Genomic DNA, 17,530 nt, shown 5'->3' with positions numbered 1-17,530 from the left:
CTTGCCTTGCTTGGGCTGGCCCAACTCTCAAGCCCAATTTTTCCCTTAGTATTCAGTCCGCTAGCATTTATTGAGGACCTACTATGCGCCGCTGCAGGGCTCTCACAGTGAGAAAGACAGCGTCCAAGGGTGTGTTCCAGCCAGGAGAAACACAGCAACAAAGCATGACCATAGCATTTCCCGGGGCTGCTGTAACAAGTTATCACAAACATAGTGGCTTAAAACAACATGGATTTAGCATCTTACAGCTCTTGAGGTCAGAAGTCCAAAATGTGTCAGCAGGAGTCAGCAGGGCTGGTTCTGGAGGCTCTGGGGGAGAGTTCACGTCCTGGCCTTTTCCAGTGTCTGGAGGCCGCCTGCGTCGCTCAGCTCATGGTGCTGTCCTCCACCTTCAAAGCCCACAGCGTAGCATCTTCCAGGCTCTGTCCTCCTCTGACTCTCCTGCCTCCATCTTATAAGGGTGCCTGTGATTACCCGGATAATCCAGGACAGTCTCCCCAGCTCAGGATCCTTATTCACACCTGCCAGGTCCCTTTGGCTACAGGTTCTGGGAACGAGGATGGGATATTTTGGGGGCCCGTCATTCTGCTGACCACATTCACCAAGGGTGACCTAGAGGGAGTCGAGTGCTCTGGAGGGAAGTAGCGAGCAAGGAGCGGAACCTTCTGGCCCCGGAGGGTGAGTGGAAGGAGCTGTGCTGGGTGCGTGAGGGCACAGCTTGGGCAGAGGCTCAGAGGCGGGGGGCATCTGCGCTCTGGGGCAGGAAGGAGACGGGGACACTGGAAGGATCCGGGGAGGGCCAGGCTACAGGGATGAGGGAGGTCATGACTTGAGCGGGGCTGGAGACATTGGGCAGCAGGAGGCCCGTTGTCTAGGCCTTCCACTCCAAGGTCAGCATGGTGGCCTTTTTCCTGAGGAGTAGGAAGCCACTGAAGACACAGGATGGCTCATTGGTTAGCAATCATTCCCCACTCCTGGCCCCTGGCAACCACTCATCTACTCTGAGTCTATGCATTTGTCTCTGGACATTTCATATCATATGTGGCCTGTGGTGTCTGGCTTAGTTTACTTTGCATAATGCTTTCAAGGTTCATGCAGGTTGGAACGTGTCAGAACTTCATTCCTTTTTATGAATGAATAGTATTCCATTGCAGGGATGGCTGTACCGCATTTTGTTTATCCATTCATCCGTTGATGGGTCCTTGGGTTGTTTCTACTTTGGGGCTGTTATGAATAAGGCTGCTATGAACATTCATGTTCAGGTTTTTGCGTGGCTATACATTTTCATTTCTCTTGGGTAAATACCTAGGACTGGAATTGCTGGGTCATGTGGTTAAGTCTTTTTAGGAACTGCCAAGACCAGTTTCCAAAGTGTTGACACCATTTTACTCTCCCACCAGCAGTTACTGTAAGCTTTAGATGGAGATTGCAAACTCAGATGCCAGCAGGATCCAGGATTGTACTGGGCAGTCAGGTATTAGAAGACCAACCCCAAGCCACAGCCCCTTACTTTCTGGGAAGAGCTGGAGCTGAGAAGCAACTCTCCCCTTCAGTGGGGTGTGAATCTCTCGGCTGCCACAGTCCCCACTCTGCCCTAGAGTCTCCCCAACATTGAGGCTAAGTGGCATTTGCCTCTTGTCAACCCCCGGAAACTGCTGCTTTCCTTAGACTAGAGATATTTCTCTGTAACTGCGTCTCCATTAAAAGGAAGAGGGCTTCCCTGGTGGCGCAGTGGTTGAGAGTCCGCCTGCCGATGCAGGGGACGCGGGTTCGTGCCCCGGTCCGGGAAGATCCCACATGCTGCGGAGCGGCTGGGCCCGTGAGCCATGGCCGCCGAGCCTGCGCGTCCGGAGCCTGTGCTCCGCAACGGGAGAGGCCACAACAGTGAGAGGCCCGCGTCCGCAAAAAAAAAAGGAAGAAAAAGTTAGTCCAAGAGGGTCATGGATTTCAAGGCAAATGGGAGAATATGTATTTCCCACTAAGCTGCATGTGACATGAGAACAATAAAACTTAGGACCCGATCAGACCCCAATCTGAGGCGGATGGATTCCAGAGCCAGACCACCTGGGCCTCAGATCTGCCCCTTGGGTAACTCACTCACCCTCTCAGCATCAGTTTCCTCCTCTGCAAATTGTGACTATGTCATCGTGAAGGTGTTAGTCCAGCACCGGGCATCTTGTAGATGCTCGCTGAGGACAGGCTATCGCTATGGTGGTGGCCGTTGCCCACAGGCTGAGAGCCAGAATCTGGGATGCCTGCTTAGCACTCGGTCCAGCCGACTGGGGGCTCCAGGGCCTAACATGTCAGGGGGTTCCAGGGAGCCCAAGGCCACTCAGCTTTCAAATCAGTGTGACCCATGGCAGGGGAGGCTTGGGAACCATGGGGGTGACCTTTCAGGCCAGAAAAAACTAACATTTACTGAGCACCTGCTATGAGCCAGGGACTCTTAGGTGCTTTAGTTGAAACAGCTTGCTTCACCCTCACAGCAGCCCCAGGAGGAAGGTCCCATTATTCGTCCTATTTTGTAGAGAAAGTGGCTGAGGCACAGAAAGGCAAAGTTATTTACCCAAGGTCACACAGCTGGGAAGTGGTGGAGCTGGGATTACAAAAGTCAGTGCTGGCGTTGGCATCCTTTCTGGACTGGGCCCTGCTCTGAAGCTGGGGGCCTTTGCCACAAGGATTCAGATACATCATTCAGGACTCACAAATAAAATTTAAAACAATGTGACTTTCCCTTCTCTCTCATCCCTCCCCCGCTTTCCTTCTTCCCTCCCTCCTTCCCTTCTTCCCTCCCTCCCTTCTGATAATAAAAGTGGTTCATTTTCATTGTAGAGAAGATTATATAGAAGTCACCTATAGTCTCAAGGGTGGTCCCGATTAGCGCTCACCCTCCTCTGTCCCCTCTCCTCCCCTCTCTGTGTGGATGCGTGTCCGCGTCTTTCCAGTTTCCCGGGATCAGCTTTCCTGGCCAGGTTTCGGCCTCTCCCTGGCTGCGGCTTGGCCGGGCTGCCCCCTCTGGCAGGCACTTTGGAGGCGGTTCCGACCTCGTGAGCGCACATTCCTCAGCATCCCTCATACTCCCCGCCACATCGGTATTAACGGTATTAACGCAGGGAGCGTAAAATTGGAATCGGCTGGAGGAGGGACTGTAGAACTTTCTTTTGTGTCTTACAACCAGATGTGCAGGCCCAGCAAGGCCAGGGGAAGCTGCCCAGCCTGTGGCTCCGTCTCCCCGCCCCCCAACACACACACGCACACGCACGCACACACACACGTGCACACACACACACACGTGCGCGCGCACACACACACACACACACACACACTTGATGTGGCTTATTCAGAGCCTTTCAGCTCTGCCCCTGCCAGAGCCACAGGGCGGCGGCAGCACAGCAGTGCCACCATCTTGTGTTCATCCAATGTCTTTTTGCTAAAGATGCAGTCATGCATGCATGCGTGCGTGTATTCATTCCTGTGTGTGCATTGATTCATCCATGCATGTGTGCATTCGTGCGTGCATGCATTCATCCATGCATACATTCATTCGTGTGTGCATTCATTCATTCATGCTTGCATGTATTCATTCCTGTGTGTGCACTGATTCATACATGCACGCATGCATTCATTCACGCGTGCATGCATTCATCCATGCATACATTCATTCGTGTGTGCGCACTCGTTCATTCATTCATGCTTGCGTGCATTCGTGCCTCCACCATCCAGCTGAGCCCCTTCCAGCTGACCAGGCCCTGGCTGTGGCCTTGTGAACAACACTGACTCAGCATCTGCTCTTCCAGAACTCACATCTAGAGGGAGATGGACCGTGAACAAGCAGACAGGAAGTTCAGAGGGAGAGGAGAGCTAGGAAGACGGGGAAACGGGGTGGCTCCGCAGTGACGTGGGGCATGTTAGATTAGGTGGTTGGGGAAGGCCTCTCTGTCGGGGGACAGTGGATCCAGGGCCTGAGAGACAAGCAGGGTTCACCCCATCGAGAACAAAGAAGTGCTGCCGGTCTGGAGAGAGCTGGTGCAAAGGCCCTGTGGAGGGTGAGGCTTGGCGTTTTCAAGGAACAAAAGCGCAGCCTGTGTGGCTGGTGGTGGGACACGGGGAGAGGCAGGGCTGGGTGGTGGTGGGCCTCGCTGGATGGGCTGACCGGGGCTTTCCATCCAGTGAAGGGAGGCTCCCTCGTGGGGCCCAGCACTGAGAGGGTCTCCTGCCTCTTCCTGGTGCAAGAAAATCTCTTGCATTTTATTATTGGAACAGGGAGGTTCCGACAGTAAAAGCCTCCGCAGAGGGGGGCTTGTCTGAAATGGCACCGGAGCCGCCACCTTTGGCGGCCTTCCCGGCTGTACGTGCAGTGCGTGTACAAACACATGCACGTGTACACACCACACAGACACATGCACACAACATATGGGCACACACGCAAACACACACACAACACACACAAACACATGCACACAACACACAAACGTAGGTACCCACGGAAACACACAGGCACACCAGAAGTCACAAATGAGTCTCGCCGGGCCTGCACGGTACTTTTTTAAATTGTGAAATTATTGCTAACGTTTTTAAAAACTGGACACTTTTCATAAAATCTGAATGTCCTTTTTTTTTCTTTTTAAATGATGTTATCTGATATTAATTGAGCTCTTAATATACCCTGAGCACTTAACTGCAGGACAAGGTTGGTATTATTATTATTCCCATTTTACAGATAAGAAAATTGAGGATAATAGAAATGAAGTAAGTTGCCAAAAGGCACACAACTAGTAAGTGATAGAACCTGGATTCTAGTCCAGAGAATCTGACCCCAGCATTCTCTTTTTTTCTTTTGAAATTGGAGGTTCTGCACTAGAGACCCAGAGCTGAGTGCCCCTTGGGGGCCGGGACCCGGCGTTCCGGTTCACCCTGTCCGCACTCATCCTACTTCACCCGCTTGTCACCTGCCTGCCCCTTGGCACCTTCTGAGTTTGAGACCCCCCCAATATCCATCAAATATTAAAGTGAGCGATTTCTAAAAACTCCATTTTTCATAAAGAAGGCTGTGCAGCCTGAGTCCCCTCTCTGCCACTTCCTGGCTGTGTGACTTTAGGCAGGTGGTCCAACCTCTCTGAGCATCAGTTTACCTCCTCTGTAAAATAGAGGCTAAACAGATGGTCACTAGGGGGAGAAGGTGAGAGGACACCAGTGGAGGCTCGGCCAGGCCAGGCCTCCAAGGGGGAGTGTCACTGTTACTGTCAGGGTTTCTGAAGGTGCCCCCAGCTGGGCAGGTGCTGCCTGAACTCTCCCGGAGTCCATGGGGCCAGGTGAGAGGGAGGCAGCCAGGAGCACACCCCAGTCTGCGCAGATGTGGCATCACTGCTTTCCCCTCTCCCACCAGGCCTTTGTCAAGATGGTCGGGCACCACGTCTCCTTCCTGGAAGCCCACGTGCTTCAGGCCGAGCGGGACCACGGGGCCCTCTCACAGGCCCTGCGGAAGTGGCTGGGCTCCTCGGGGCTCCCCGCCTTCGGGAACGTGAGTATCCCCTACCTCCCTGCCCCCTCCCAGACCCTGGAGCAGGGAGAGGGGCTCAGGAAACAGGAGTTCAAAGGGCACGGCTGGCTTCTGCAGACAGGAAACAGCATCTGGCCAGCCGGTGGGGAGCTGGCTAGGTGGCTGGAGTGTTGCAGTGCCTCCCTCGTGCGCCCCTGCGTGCCCTGAGCTGCGTGCTTCGGTGCCGTGACTGCCCGCCGCCTCACCCACCAGTTAGTAAGTGCTGCTGTTTGCCAAGCAGTGTGGTCCATCTGGGGTTACCATGGCGAATAGAAGCAGCCCCTGCCCTCCTGTCCCTTCCCTCCACACCTAAGGACGTGCTCAGAGTGAGTTCCAGAATTCAGGCGGGGTCCCCCTTCCCAAGGCACAAGTCGGCCTCTAGCAGACCAGAAAACAGGGGACAGTGAGAGGGGCAGCCGGCCCGCAGCTTGCAAAGGCCTCGCTCTCCCACATCGCTGCTTTCCTGGGATCCTCCCCATAAGAAAGGAAGGGTCATTGTGTCCCTTTTACTGATGGAGAAACTGAGGCCAGACTGATCCTGCCTTGCAGAGACCTTCAGTGTTTAAGCACCTCTGTCTTTCCGGCTTACTGATTCCCTCGTCTAGGGAACATTGGGCAGTGTCTGGAGATGTTGCAATTGTCACAACTGGAGGCAAGTGGGTAGAAACCAGGGATGCGTTTAAACACCCTAGAGTGTACAGGACAGCCCCCCACACCAGAGAATTATCTAGCCCTGAATATCAGGAGTGCTGAGTTTGAGAAACCCCACTCTAAGCTGGATTTGATAATTTTATGTCAGGTCTGCTTTAAGCACTTTGTGTGCTGTTGTATATGGCACCTGGTTCTCATGCCAGTCTTTGGAGGAAGGTACTTTTGTCATTTCCCCACTTTACAGATGCGGAGACCGAGGCTCAGGGTGGTGCAGGGACTTGTCCGAAGCCACGCTGCCTCAAGTAGCAAGGCCAGGATGGAGCCCTGGTTGACCGATCTCCAGGGTCTTGCCCTTTCCAGGAAAGGGGTCTTGCTTAGCCAGCTGCTCTGTCCTGCCCCCCAGTGGGGTCTCTCACTGTTCCTTGGGCCCTGCCTGGGGGTCCCCCTCTGCTCCTCTGTTCTCTCTGTCCCTCCTGCATGCCCCCCTTCCCTGTCTCCTCTTAGTGTTCTCACAAAGGCTCATATATCGAGCGTTTACAGTGTTCCAGGCACTGCTGAGGTATTTCATGTGCGTTAATTCATGTACTTTTCCCGATCATCTTGTGCACTGGGAATGAATGTTATCCCCATTTGACTGATGAGGAAACGGAGTAGTTGCAGTGTTGCCACTCGGGCCCCGTGTGAACTCATTCTGTTTGGCTTGGGATGCCTGCCTGGGTGTCACTCTCCAGTCCCTGTCAGGACCCCACTGCTCTGTCTTGTCTTACACCTGCCTGAGGCATGTGCTGCTTACCTGCCTGCCTCCAGGTGAGGGACTTGCCCAAGGCCAGTAGCAGCTAGACAATGGCCTCACAGATCTCATGATCTCGGAACTCCTATTGATCCTTTAGAGCCAACTTAATACCACCTCCTCTGAGAAGCCCTCTGGGATTGCCCCCTCTCCAGCCAAATGTGGTCTCTCCTGCCTTTCAGTGAAGTCAGGAGTTGCCTTCTTGGTCCCTTGAGTTATGGTGACTGTTCCAGGGTGACCAGGAGCCCCCCCAGTCACATAGTGCTCTGCCCACTGATGGCTTAGAAGCACCATGGGGGAGGAAGGACAGAGGACCTTGGCTGCCCGTGGTCTGCAGCAGGAATCCTAACAGCGGGGCCTGCTGGGTCCTTGGTCTCTGTACTTTACAGTCTTTTTCTATAGCCTGCACAATTGTCCCTTTGTGGTTGGCACTAGTGTCCTCATTTAGTGGCAGAGGCCAAGGCTTGGAGGGGGAGAGTCGCGAATCCAAGGTCAGCGCCGGGGTTGGAACTCAGGCCCGTGGGGCTGTGAAATCAGGTCCGCCGCCCACTCCTGTTGCAGGATCCCATCGGGGTGTGGCTGGGCATGCGGGGATTTGCATCCTCTCATCTCTACCAGACTCGGGGCCCCCCAGCCCTACCTCCAGTGACTTGTTCCAGGAAATGCGTCCCAGCCAGGGGTGGTGAGTCATTCAGCAACCCCGGCGTGTTGATCTTGGCCCTGGGAGGGCTTTGTGTGGAGTAGGCAATGTAGGCAAGTGTGCGCACACGCGTGTGCAGACCCGAGGGTTTCCAGGGCTGCACCTGCACCCGGGGGTGCAAGCTGAAGCGGCCCTTCTAGAATAATGGTTGTCACGGCTTGTACTGGGGCCCTGACCCGGCAGGCACCTCACATCCCACCCTGTGACCTAGGTCTAGTCACTGTCCCTATTTTACAGATGAGGAAACTGAGGCACTAAAGGGTCGAAGTGCTTGCCCACCCAGAACGTGGTGGAGCTGGGATTTGAACCTGTGAGACCTAGGCCTGGAGCTGGCACTCTGCACCACTTGGCCCTGCTGCGTCTTTCTGGGCCTGGTTCCGACCACTGGAGCTGCAGTCCGGGGGTTGGGGTCCTTGAAGAGCACCTGGACGGGTCTCCGTCTCTTCCACCTGGAAGAACCCACCAAGCCAGGATTTCACACTGTCTCTAGTCGGTTCCCCTCAGTGCCCACCCAAGGTGGACGCTTCACTGACCACTGCCCGTACCTGGGCGTCCACACCAGGCCCCCCCAGCAGTGGGAAGCCCCTCTGCACAAGCCCAGATTCTGCCTTCTTGTCTCCACCCGCCCTCCTCCGTCTCCGGGAGCTGGCGTGGGGCAGAGGCTCTTGCGCAGAAGGGTCCTGTCCCCACTCCTGTGGAAGCCCATCCCCCCAAAGGAAATAGGCCACTCACTGCTGCCCCCAGGCCCTCCCAGAATCAGGGGGATCAGTGGGGACTCCCTCACAGGGCCCAGGCAGGAGGCCCTCAGCCCTCACCCCTGGCGCCGGGCAGGGACCTTCGGGGGTGTGTTTTCCACCCTCCCTGCTGCTCCATCAGCTGGAACAGGAGTTCCTGGGGAGGGAGAGAGATGGGGAGAAAACTGGTCTGTGTGTTTTCTAACTCTGCCAGCCCCTTCTGCCCTGCTGGCCTCATTTCTCCCTCCCTCCTCTTCCTCACTTTGCAGCTGTAGTGGGGAGGCCCAGGGAGGGTGTGCAGCGCCGGGGCTAGGGTCTCCCAACACACCAGGAGTGGGGCTGGGAAGCAGTCCGCCAGCTCCCTACCCCTCCCCAGCACCAGAGGCCCAGAGCCGCCCCTGCCCACGTGACTTGGTGCTGGCCGAGGCCTGGGCTGGCCCGGGAATGCCAGCCTGAGTGTACCTCCTCGTCACGAGATCCCCCGCAAAGGCCAGGCCTTTGGCCTTTGACTTGAGCTGCCGAAGAAGCGCGCAGTCAGTGCCCAGACTGGGGTGAGAGCTGGCCTGGCCCCCTGGGCCCTCTGCGCCCGGACGTAAAAATGTCCATGCTTCCATGCTTCAGTTTTAATGCTAACATACATATTTTCATGGTACAAAGGTCCGTATTTCCATGCTGTACTGCAAAGAAGTTTTCAACTATACTTTTACATTGATTTTTAAAATGTTCCAAGATTTTAACTCAGAACTGTACCTCTCTTTCGCTGTGGCATTTTTTTAGCTGTGTGACTGTGGGTAAGTCTCTTAGCCTCTGCAGGCCTCAGACAGCTTAACTGTCAGTTGGCTGACACGGGCTTGACCAAGAAAGGCTCTGCTTGCTAGAAAACTGGTTTCAATTTGCTGTGAGATGAAGAGGGCCTCCTCCACTAAAGCAGTGGGGAGTAAAAGACTCCAGAACTCTCAGACGGAGGGTTCTGAGCATTGGTGGGTCTGAAAAGCCAGCTTTGCCTTTAAATAACGGTTCAAGACAGACTGCCTAATCCCTCAGCGGTGAGCAGGTATCGGTAGTGGTGACAGAGCCAGCCCTGCAGCGCCAGGTGCTGTTCTCAACCCTCAATACCCCACGGGGGAGGTGCTATTTTTATCCCTATTTTACAGGTGAGGGAACTGAGGCACAGAGAGGTTTAGTAACTTGCCCAAGGCCACACAGCTGGGCATCAGGATATGAACCCACATTCCTAACTCTGTTGCCTTGGGAGAGAGCTGTGATCTCTTACTTCAGGAAGCATGTATCCAGTGGAAGAATAGAGGCAATGACCAAATCCTAAGAAAATTCAGTAGCTAGTCATTTCTAAAGAGGGCCCTGGCTTGCTCTGAGGGAACCAGGCATGGCCTCCGAGGAAGGGCCGTGTAGGCTGAGACCTGGATGGTGAGTGAGAACAGCCTGAAGTCAGAAGAAAGGGTGCACCCAGCAGTGGGGATGCAGGCACCGAGGCTCTGGGGTGGGACTGAGCTTGAGGAGCAGCGGGGAGTCCAGCATGGGGATTGAGCCGGGGGGGTGGAGTGTGGGAGACGAGGTTGGGGCCAGATTGGTTGGGCGGGGTCTCAGGCCACACAGGGGGACTGGACACTATTCTAAGGGCAATGGAAAGCCATGGAAGGGTTCGTAGCAGGGGAGGGACTTGGTAAATTTGCTTTGCTTGGGGAATTTCCAGGGCACATTCTCTACCCTGAGCTAAGGCTGGCATTTAGGGTCAGCGATGTCTTGTTTAGACTTGACCATGAGAGCTGAGCAGGGTGCGTAGGTGCCCTTCAAGCCTCAGAGTTCAACGGTTAGGAGTGCGTTTCCTCGGCCTGGAAACATCTCATGCTGTGCCTTGAGATCACTGGAATCCTCGCCTTGCCGGGTCTCGGGGCCTTTGTCCAACTGGAAGAGAGAAAAGGCGCTCCAGTTAGGGCGCCCAGGTCTCCTGGCCATGTGTCTGGGTCCCAGAGACCCTGCCTGAGGAGGCAGCCCTGTCTCTGCACATAGAGGGCCCCTCTCATCTGGAGACGGTTTCAGACATATGTGGAAGCGAAAGTGAGATGGAGGTGGAGCCGTACGGGCCGCAGGCCTTGGAGGGGTGTGGAGACCATGTCAGGTGGCCCCATGTCCCCTCGGTCCAGGCCTGGTCATGGCCAAGTGGCTGCCACAGGTGTTCTGACCACGCCAGGCCCTCCGCTCGGGGCCCGCACCCAGGGGCACAGAAGAGCCGCGCTAAGTTGTTGTAGACCGCTGTTTGTTTTCCGCCGAGCCAAAACATCGTGTTGACGAGGTGTCATTTTTTCTTTTAATTAATTAATTTATTTATTTATTTTTTGGCTGCATGGGGTCTTCGTTGCTGCACATGGGCTTTCTCTAGTTGCGGCGAGCAGGGGCTACTCTTCGTTGCAGTGCGTGGGCTTCTCATCACGGTGGTTTCTCGTGTTGTGGAGCACGGGCTCTAGGCACACGGGCTTCAGTAGTTGCGGCACATGGGCTTCAGTAGTTGTGGCTCGCGGGCTCTAGAGCGCAGGCTCAGGAGCTGTGGCGCACGGGCTTAGTTGCTCCGCGGCATGTGGGATCTTCTGGGACCAGGGCTCGAACCCGTGTCCCCTGCATTGGCAGGCGGATTCTTAACCACTGTGCCACCAGGGAAGTCCCTCGAGGTGTCATTTTGATTAATTTTCCAATGGATAACAGTCAGGTGCTTTCCAAGGAAGGCTCTCTGGCTAATAGCAAAACCACTTGGGGCCAAGTCCTGACACCGCACAGAGCCAGGCTGCCGGGGTGGACTGTGGCCTTGGGCCTTCCCGGCTCACCCCGCACATACCCAGGGGGCGATCTGGTAACATAAATGAGTGTGTCTGCCAGGTGTGAGACAGTAAGGAGCGGTGGGGACTGTGGCGAGTTGCAGAGCCCCTGCCTTACCTATAGGGGTGGAGATTTCCAGAAGCAGCCTTGCAGAAATGGGATCAAGAATGGCTAGATTTTTCTATTTTGGGGAGAAAGTTAGGCATGTGGAGTTTTATATGAATCTTCTAATGTCTAAAAGTCAGCAACTAATTTTTCTAAATGTTAAACATCTTGGGGAAGAAAAGTCTGTTGCGCCTGTGGGTCACACCCAGCACACTCCCCAGCTCTGGACTTCAGGCTGATGGCCTGTATCCCACAGGCCCCACGCCTTCAGAGGCATTTGGGACCAGGGAAGAGTGGAAAGCCCATGGCGTCTTCCTTCACTTTGCACCAGCCCCAGCAGGAGCCCTCAGCTTCTGGGAGCAGCATGACGAACACAGCTACTATTGCTCCAACTATGGTGGTTGTATTGAGAGCATTCATGAAGGATTTTCGGTGCCTTGTCTCGACTACCCGTAACAACCTCAGAGGTAAATGATATCATTTGAGAAAGGGACCTGAGGCTCGGAGAGGGCCGTTCACTTGCCCAGGGTCACACAGCATAGGCAACAGAGCCAGAAACTGATCCAGCTTAGACCTCGTTCAGTGTCTCTCCCCTTCTCTGTGATCTTCCCGAGTGCAGGACCCACAACCTAGAAGGTGGAGGTTGCAGCTGGAGGTCCTTGGACCCAGTCTGCCCCACCCACATACATTCTTTGGCCAGCTTGGCATATGTTTAATATGCATGTGTTTAATTTGAATTAGTTGCCAGCATTTAGAAAAGCGAAGTTCACAGAAGAATGTACACCTCTGGCTTCGCTTGAAAAAGCAGAGGTCTCGGCCCCTGAGCAGTGTCCCTGCTGAGCCGCCATCTGGCCTAAGACACCCATTGTCATTACCTGCCTGTGGGCATTTGAGTCTCCTAGCCGGGCTGAGCATGCAGTAGGTGTTCAATAAATACTAGTCAATGGATGCTCTGAAGGCTTCCATGGCCCTTGGAAGCCCTCGTCCCCCAGATTTCTCCGGAGGTGGTCTCCAGGCCGTGGAGAGCTGGGATGAGTGTCTATGCCTGCCTCTCTCCGCAGCGGCTTGGGGCCGCGTCCTGGGCTTTCCTGGAGGTAGCAGAGGCTGTGGGCGGAGCTGTCCTGCCCAGGCTTGGCCTGTAGGAGTCGTCAGTGCCAGGCTCGGCGCCTCCTCCCCTCCCCCCTCCGTACCCGGGCCCCCCCCCCCTCCCCTCCCCTCCCCGCCCCACCCAGGGAAGGGGGAGGCTCTGTCTGGCTGGGGCCGCCTCCCCCTCCCCCTCCCTTTCCCTCTGCCCAATCCCCCTGGAGGGGTGACTCCCGGAAGGAGGCACAGCCTGGCCGGGGCTTTATCTCAGTGGTGGAGGCCTAGCAAGGCAGCAACACAAAGAAGGCAGAGGAGATTCCATGGCGCCTTCTCCCGGCCCTGCAGCGGCCTCTCCTTCTGCTTCTGCCCCCATCATCCCTTGCGGTAAAAATGCAACATGAGCAGATGGCAAATATTAACGCAACAATGGAGGCCGAGTGGTGCTGGGTCCCCAGCCCCCCTGCCAATCCCCCACCAGCCTGGCTCTCAGGGAGTCACTCAGCGCTCACACGTTAACAGATTTGTTTGACTCCAGATATCTGGTGGCACACGTGCAGGGGAGGGACAGAGGGCCCCTGGCAGGCTGGTTTGGGGGTCAGATTTTTTTTTAAGTGTTGCATTTTTGTTAAGATTTTGAGTGGGGAGGAAGTTCCTTACAACAAGGAGGAGTTTTTATTTTGGGGGGCACTGTTGAGGCCTACGTGGGAGCACCCCAACTTCTCTGTGGTTGGAGGGACACAGTGCACCATCTTCGAGCACCGCCACTGTCAGGGACGTCCCCCGTGAGCATCCTCAAGCCCAGTCCTGCCATCCCTGGATCTGGTGGACACTGCCTATGGCCTTTGCATACGCTGGTCCCCTGCTCCCTGCCTGGCAATGTTTATTCATTGTTCAAGGCTAAATTGAATGTTACCACCACTGGGAAGCCACCTGGATTCCCCCAGGCAGCGTTCCTCTGGACTCCCCAACACCCTGTTCATTCCACTGTTGGCACAGCACCTCGGGGAGTCATCTGTGTTTTCACCTGTTGTTCCCCAAGACTAAGAGTTTCTCAAGGGTAAGGACTGTATTATCTTTGACTTACTAAGAGTAGTTATGACAGTGTTGGTGCCAGCAGCCAGTTTTCTGGGCTCTTCTTTGGGTTGACACAAGCTAGTACTTTACCTGCCCTAGCTTGGTTCATCTTCATGCACACCTGTTACATAGGTACTGTCAACATTCCCACTTTACAGATGAAGAAACTGAGGCTCAGAGGAGTTAGAACATTTTATCTGAGCCAGGCATTGGCCCCATTTGATTTCAGAGCCCCGTATTCTTCATGCCCCAGGGGTCAACTTCGAACCCTGGAATCAGGTAGGGCCCTGAGTGAGGCCCAGGGGCTGTGTGGGGACTGTGCCCAATGGGAGAGGCAGGTGCCCTCCCCTCCAGCTGGGAACAAAGGCTCAGAGTGGCCTGACCATGCTCTTTCTTAAGGAAGGGAGGTTGGGGATGCAGGTTTTTGTGTGACATCAGTTGATTTTGAAAACTTGCCTGAGAGCCTCCAAGAAGTCTCCTCAGGGGGCCTGTTGCCTCACAGGCCTCCATCTATGTCTTGGCAAAGACCTACAGTAAATTGGTGTCTACTACAGAGTCTGGAGGGTCAATGCCCCTTTACCAAGGGAGGGAGAGAGGGGGCTGATATCACAGCAGCGGGGATTGGCCTGGAGAGCTACAGGCTGTGCTGAGCAGGCAGATGTGAGGGCTACAAGGGCCCAGGGCTGGCCACGAGCTCTCTTCTCGAAAGGGGCTGGTTCTCCCCAGAGGCAGTGCCGGCAGAGGCACTCGGTGGGGCCCTCTCCAAGTACTCTCCACGGGCATCCTTATTTTCTGAGGATTTGAAATTTCCTCAGTCTTATGTGAAGTGTTGACAAATGCAGCTCCCAATACCCACTTTCTAAGCAGAGCATCACTCTCAAGATCACACTTCCTAGAGCGATTCTGCCCTCCCAGGTCCCAATATCATGGTGCAGGCCTCTCCCCTTTCTCCCAGTGTGTAGACCAAACTCCTGCAGCCCTTGGAGAGAGCATAGTTGAGAGCATGGACTGGACTCAAACCAGGGCTTTGCACCCTCGGCGCTGTTGACATTTGGGACCAGACCATTCTCTGGGGTGGGGTCTGTCCTGTGCATTGGACGGTGTTTAGCAGCATCCCTGGTCTCCACCCACTAGATGCCGGTAGCACCATCCCCGTGGTTGCGACAATCAAAAAGGTGTCCAGGGCTTCCCTGGTGGCGCAGTGGTTGAGAGTCTGCCTGCCGATGCAGGGGACGCGGGTTCGTGCCCCGGTCCGGGAAGATCCCACATGCCGCGGAGTGGCTGGGCCCGTGAGCCATGGCCGCTGAGCCTGCGCGTCCGGAGCCTGTGCTCCACAACGGGAGAGGCCACAACAGTGAGAGGCCCGCGTACCGAAAAAAAAAAAAGGGTGTCCAGAAGTTGCCAAATGTGCCCTGGAGGCCCGGCTGCCCCGGGTTAGGCGTCACCGGCCCAGATGAATGACCGTCGTCAAAACCAGGCAGCAGCACGTGGGGCTCATCATAGCCCCCTCTTGGCTTTTGCTTGTGTTCTATGACTATGGAAAATTTCCGGAATAAAACATTTAAAAATAAATGAAACCATGGGCTCTGGAGCCCAGTGGCCCTGGGTTTGTACCTTGGCGGTGTTGCTTGCTAGCTCCGTGGCCTGGAGCAGGGTCCCCGCTTCCCCTCTGTGAAATGGGGCTCACAGGGGTTCAGGTTGAGGGTTTGGACGTGCGTGATTCCCTTTCTATTCGGTGAACTTCTGTCAGGCACCTACCATGCCGTGGGCCCTGTTCCAGGTGCCGAGGCTTGTGGATCACAGAAGGAGGAGCCAGGTGCACGGAGAATGTCTACACAGCAATCGCCGTGCTTGAGGGCCCTGGGCTGACCTCGGTGCGCGTGACTCAGTCTCTGCTGGCTGCGGTGAGGTGGGCTGCCATCACTGGCCTCATCTTATAAAAGACAACTGAGGCAGGAAGAGGCAGAGTCACTTGCCCACTATGGGCTGGGGGAGGGAAGGGGAGCAGCCAGGATGCCCCCAGCTAACTGGCTCAGCGCCTGCATCTCTGAGCATTCCTCTGGGCACCAGAGGATGCAGAAGTGATGAGACTGGTCCCTGCCTGAGCTCTAGGTCACCCCAGAAAGTAAACACCCAGAGGCGGGCGTTGCAGCAGATAATTATGAGATGGGCTGCATGCTTCTGACTCCTGTGCATGACAGAAAAGGGGATAAGAGTGGGACTTCCCCGGTGGTCCAATGGTTAAGACTCCGCACTTCCACAGCAGGGGACGCAGGTTCGATCCCTGGTTGGGGAGCTAGGATCTTGCATGCTGCGCAGTGCACACACACACACAAAAAAGTAAAAAGGGAGAAGAGAGGCCAGGAAAGGGCTGTGGCAGGGGACAGCATGGCCCAGTGCGTGGCACCAGCTTGGCACTGGGTCGCACGGCATTCCTGAGCAAGGCAGGGCCGCGCAGAGGACAGGCAGCTCCCGTCAGCGATTGCAGGTTCCGGGTGACGTGATGAGTGGAGGGAGGTGAGTCCCTCCTTAGTGCAGAAACCTGTGTGATGCCTGCAGCTGGAGTTGCGGCATCTGGAGAAAGTGTGATGATCCCTTTAATGCCTAAGGGGCCTGGGAAGTTCTTGAACTTGGCTCCATTCATGGTCAGCTTTCTGCTGGGAAAATAAACCACGTCTCATTAAGCAGTAAATTCATCCAGGTGCGTGTTCCAGCTGATACCATCACACCTTGTCACGTTGTCAGACGGAATGTCAAGACCAAAGTTCGCATTACTTGGAGGGTCCTAATAATTAACCTGGGAAATTTAGAGAGGGGGGAATCCTGGCTTTTACATGGAGTAAGAAGCCAGAGCAGGGAGGTGGCTGCCTCAGGGCCGGACATCACTGAGCACCGCTTGGGAGGTGCCCGTGGTTACCTGGGTTGGGGATCTCAGCACTGTGGCCCTGGCACTGCCTCTTCCCCTCCCGTGTCTGGCAGCTCTTTGCTGGCCTGGACCTGGTTCCGGAGGCCATGGACAGTGCCCCCAGGAGTGTGTGTGTGGGGGGGTGGGCAGGAGGGGCTCAGATGGCAGCAGTCATTGCTGGGAGAGAACTCAGAGGCCACAGGCCAGGGGGCTGCTCGCAGGGCTAGTTGCCAGCATATTCGTGCCCGGTGTGGCCCCCTGTAATCTGTCACTGGCCAGCAGGCATTATTGAGCATCTGCTGCGAGCCTGGCCACCTGACTGAGGATGAGCCGTGCCTCTGAGGGGTTGAGAGGTGTTCTGGATAATCTTTGAGGCTCCTTGGACTGGCTTCCACAATTGTGATTCACTTTAAGTGTTCATGTTTCGAAGCTGAATGCATTTAATACTAAAAACGCAGTGTTACAAAACTGTATACTCGGGCTGTTCACAAGCTAATGACATCGTTTAAAAGAATTCAGGGGGCCGTAATAATAATGAAATTACCCAGCGTTCATTGAGCACTTACTGTTTTCTAAGCACTTTGGGTTATTTGGGCAAAACACCCTATGAGGTAGAAACTATTATTAGCCCTGTTTCCAGATGAGAAAAATGAGGCACAGAGAGGTTAAGTGACCTGGCCAAGGTTACACAGCTAGACAGAGGGACCACTGCCATTTACTGTGCTGGAGGAAGGGATACTCCTCTCAGCACTGGCAGCCCCACGCAGCGCTTTGGAGGGGATGTTAAGAGTGCAAATCCAAGGTCCTCTGTGACCCCTGTCTGCACGCCCACCCTCATTCCCACAAGCAGCTTGAGCACAGCACTTCGGCGGGAATGGCCAGGCGGTGGGAAGCCGCTGAGGCTTGGCCCCTCGGCCCCCGGAGGCCCCGGAAAGTGAGCTCGGCCTCCACCCCAGCGCCTGTTTCTGGTTCTCTTGAGAGCCTGCGTGGCCCGGCCTGCAGGGTATTGCCCTGGCTTCTCTCCCTCCGTACCTTGGGCTTTTGCTCCTGGAGGCCTAGAGAGATCTTGTGCTTGGAGGACAGCCCCGCCCATCCCCCTCTGTACTGCGCACATACCGGC

At 55.4% G+C, this 17,530-nt stretch overlaps 1 protein-coding gene across 8 annotated transcripts in view; it reads left to right on the top strand.

The window, feature by feature from the left end:
- The window catches only part of BCAS4 (breast carcinoma amplified sequence 4), a 61,089-nt gene that overhangs the window by 27,179 nt on the left and 16,380 nt on the right, over positions 1-17,530 (top strand). For 6 of the 8 annotated variants that reach the window (XM_027086998.1, XM_027086996.1, XM_027086997.1 and 3 more), the window contains one exon: positions 5,387-5,521. The exons of the other annotated variants lie outside the window; for them this stretch is intronic. In XM_027086998.1, coding sequence (XP_026942799.1) covers positions 5,387-5,521 — 135 coding nt within the window. The remainder of the gene's footprint in view (positions 1-5,386; positions 5,522-17,530) is intronic. 8 annotated transcript variants of the gene reach the window in all.

Source organism: Aethalodelphis obliquidens, unplaced genomic scaffold, assembly GCF_003676395.1.
Source record: "Aethalodelphis obliquidens isolate GAN/ISIS:26980383/991018 unplaced genomic scaffold, ASM367639v1 scaffold57, whole genome shotgun sequence".
Lineage (NCBI taxonomy): Eukaryota > Metazoa > Chordata > Mammalia > Artiodactyla > Delphinidae > Aethalodelphis > Aethalodelphis obliquidens.
This window is presented reverse-complemented; position numbering and strand designations above follow the sequence as displayed.